The sequence below is a fragment of the Olea europaea genome, chromosome 3 (assembly GCF_002742605.1).
Source record: "Olea europaea var. sylvestris chromosome 3, O_europaea_v1, whole genome shotgun sequence".
Classification (NCBI taxonomy): domain Eukaryota; kingdom Viridiplantae; phylum Streptophyta; class Magnoliopsida; order Lamiales; family Oleaceae; genus Olea; species Olea europaea.
In genome coordinates this window covers 3,099,218-3,101,971 of record NC_036239.1, presented here as the reverse complement: position 1 = coordinate 3,101,971, position 2,754 = coordinate 3,099,218, and the positions used below count along the sequence as shown (strand labels likewise).

The following is a 2,754-nucleotide window of genomic DNA, read 5'->3' as shown; positions in this document are numbered from 1 at the left end:
TAAATAATCTTTTTTGCACTTGGAATATTTGGTTCGCATCATAACGAAAACGAATTTCTTTAGCATATAATTGAACAAACTTAGTTGAATTCTTGGCATTTCCCATCCATTCTACGTTTGTCATCTTCAAGCATCTCGGACACTTTCTGGCTTTCTGTTTGATCAATGAGAAGATAAATGGAAGATTCTTGGGTTGCCTAATCCAGGAATTTTTGCATGCAAATTGTCAATGGCCACACATGAAATGGAGCAGAGGCATTTATCAATTACATGTAGAAATGATTCAAATTAGGTGTTTAGCAACTGCAGAATCTCATTTGGAACAAGAAGATAGCATTGCATATACATACAAGTAAATCCCAAATCAAAAGCCACAACGATAGATATAGAAATTACACGATACAGCCACAGGCCATATGTCAAGTTTGCTTAATAGCAACTATTAACGACTACATGACATGTCCTCGCCTAAAAAGTGCTTGTCATGCAGCTTCGGCAAAACCCAGTTGAAGATTTCCAGAGTCGAATACAGTGTGATAAACGCCCATGAACACATCTCCAAGAATCCTGCACCCACGTATGAGAATATTTAGAATAAGCTTAGGACAATTTCACCATTGGTTCAAGGACGGGCCAGAGGACGAATGTTTACTGCAGAAAATAAAGAATAATGCTACTTATACTTAATGACTTACAGCTGAGGTGCCCAAAAAACAGGTGGAGAAGTGTATGTATATAAATTTTTTATTTTTATTTTTATTTTTAATTTGGTTGAAAGAAATCTGATTCAATATTATTTCACCACATCGATAAATTTGGTTGAAAGTAATCTGACTCAATATTATTTCACCACATCATGTGTGTAGACCATTATGTACATGTAGTATAACCGTAATATAACGTACCACAGAGGTCCACGAGGTGCAGGTACATCCAGAGCCATAAATCCACTGATGCAAATTGAGGAGACACCTTCACCAGTTTTGAGAATATACTGCCAGCAAAACAAAACAGTTTAGGGACGGGGATTTTTCTCAACAGTTGAAAGCCACTCGATACACACAAATCTTTTCGGAATGAATTATGAAGGAGTTTCTAGCAGTGGAGATCGCAACTCAAATAGAAATTTGCAATTGATCAAGTAAATAACATTAGGCTCAGTAAATTTATAATTTTTCCTCTCCATAACTCCATTCATAAGCTGAGATTGAAAAATAAGCAACTTTACCAAATAAACTAACCTGGTCTGGAGTGAGAGTGTAAGCTTTGCCTCCAATGGTAAATGTGACATTTGGCATGTCTGATAGGGAATTGCAGTCAATTACAGACTCGCCCGCCGGAGTAGGTAGCCTCTCACAAAGCTATCAAAACATAAAAGTCAACGTTTGAACACAAACATTACGAGCCAATTCTCCGGCTGTAGCAGAAGATAATAAAAATCACCTGATTCACATATTCTAGCACTTTTTCTTTTACACCATCCTGTTGCAACTGGTTTTGAATCCAAACAACAGCCATTTCACAGGCTGTACACAGTGCACTATCATGAGCTGATGTTCCGTCCTTGTACTCCTTATCAACAACCATTTCAATATTCGCGCTGGAACAAATCAAGTTCAAGCAGATACGACAGATTAGATCAACATGGTTTCGGGGTTTCATAATAATACTACCAAACAAGAAACTTAGGCCAAAAAATAAAAATAAAATAAAAAATTCACATTTAAGGATTGCACACCTCACAGACTGAGCTCCATTGGAATGACATAAACCGACCTGTGAACAAACTTCGTCTGGTTGTACCTGCAGAAAAATAACAAGTTATGTTAATTTCAGATATTGAAGTAGGCTGGAGTAAGAGGGTGGTAAGAGGTAAAAGTATAACATACCCCTGATACCAAAAGGTCCCATATCATGTCTCCATATTGTGAGGCAATTTCTTTGCATTCCATGCTTACTACTCCTTCTGCTCCAATGGCATGGTTGATTTGAGTAACAACCGTCTGAAATTCACAAGGAATTTTATTATTGCCTTGAAGTGGCATAATAAGTTCAACAAAGCCATGTACATAATAAGAAATGTAAATGAATGTTATATTTAGGGGGGAAACGTACAGTTGGACCAGCAAGCAAGGAAGTTCCAGAATCGACAATAGCAGCACAACCACCCTTACAAAAACCTGAAGGTAGAATGGAAAAGACAGGTCTAATTTATTAGGGATTGTTTTAGTTTTTCACACTCAAATCTTCCAGTATAGAGCATGATGCCATCAATTCTTGCTCTAGTTAAAGAGTCAAAATGAAATAACATGACAGAAACAAAACAATTATGTATTCTTTTAGTTCAATTTTTTTATTACAAGATAATCTTCTGGATTAAAATAGCTGCAGAAGTTACCTGTTGATAGATTTCCGATAAGAAAATCTCCCATTTTGAACTGGTAAAAGAAGGATATACACATATATGAGAACAAAAGAAGACGTGGAGAAGGAAAGTAAGACCATTGATAATTTGATATGATGTTATCTAAGAAGAACCAATCTATAGGTAAATAATCCATCTTCAACTACCTGCCAGTAACCCTTTTGTGTCACCGGAACATAACTATGATTTCCCTTGTAATGTTTGGGGTCAACGCCACCAAAGACAATCTCACCACCCTCTTCTGCTTCTGGATCACGATTAAGCCAGAAAGAGAATACTGGCTCATCGACAAGACCTTGATCGACCATGCTGTACCTGTAATTTGGAAT

The 2,754-nt window shown here is 36.9% G+C and overlaps 1 protein-coding gene across 2 annotated transcripts in view; it reads right to left on the bottom strand.

Annotated features, from left to right (window-relative positions):
- Nucleotides 1–245: 245 nt before the first annotated feature.
- LOC111382190 (aspartic proteinase oryzasin-1-like) overlaps nt 246–2,754 on the bottom strand; it is a 4,947-nt gene continuing 2,438 nt past the window's right edge. For both annotated transcript variants that reach the window (XM_023006102.1, XM_023006096.1), the window contains exons 6-14: nt 2,572–2,740; nt 2,399–2,438; nt 2,116–2,180; nt 1,890–2,003; nt 1,739–1,803; nt 1,444–1,600; nt 1,242–1,361; nt 906–994; nt 246–567 (exon numbers count right to left, since the gene is read on the bottom strand). In XM_023006102.1, the coding sequence (XP_022861870.1) occupies nt 483–567; nt 906–994; nt 1,242–1,361; nt 1,444–1,600; nt 1,739–1,803; nt 1,890–2,003; nt 2,116–2,180; nt 2,399–2,438; nt 2,572–2,740 (904 nt within the window). In that variant the 3' untranslated portion in view covers nt 246–482. The remainder of the gene's footprint in view (nt 568–905; nt 995–1,241; nt 1,362–1,443; nt 1,601–1,738; nt 1,804–1,889; nt 2,004–2,115; nt 2,181–2,398; nt 2,439–2,571; nt 2,741–2,754) is intronic.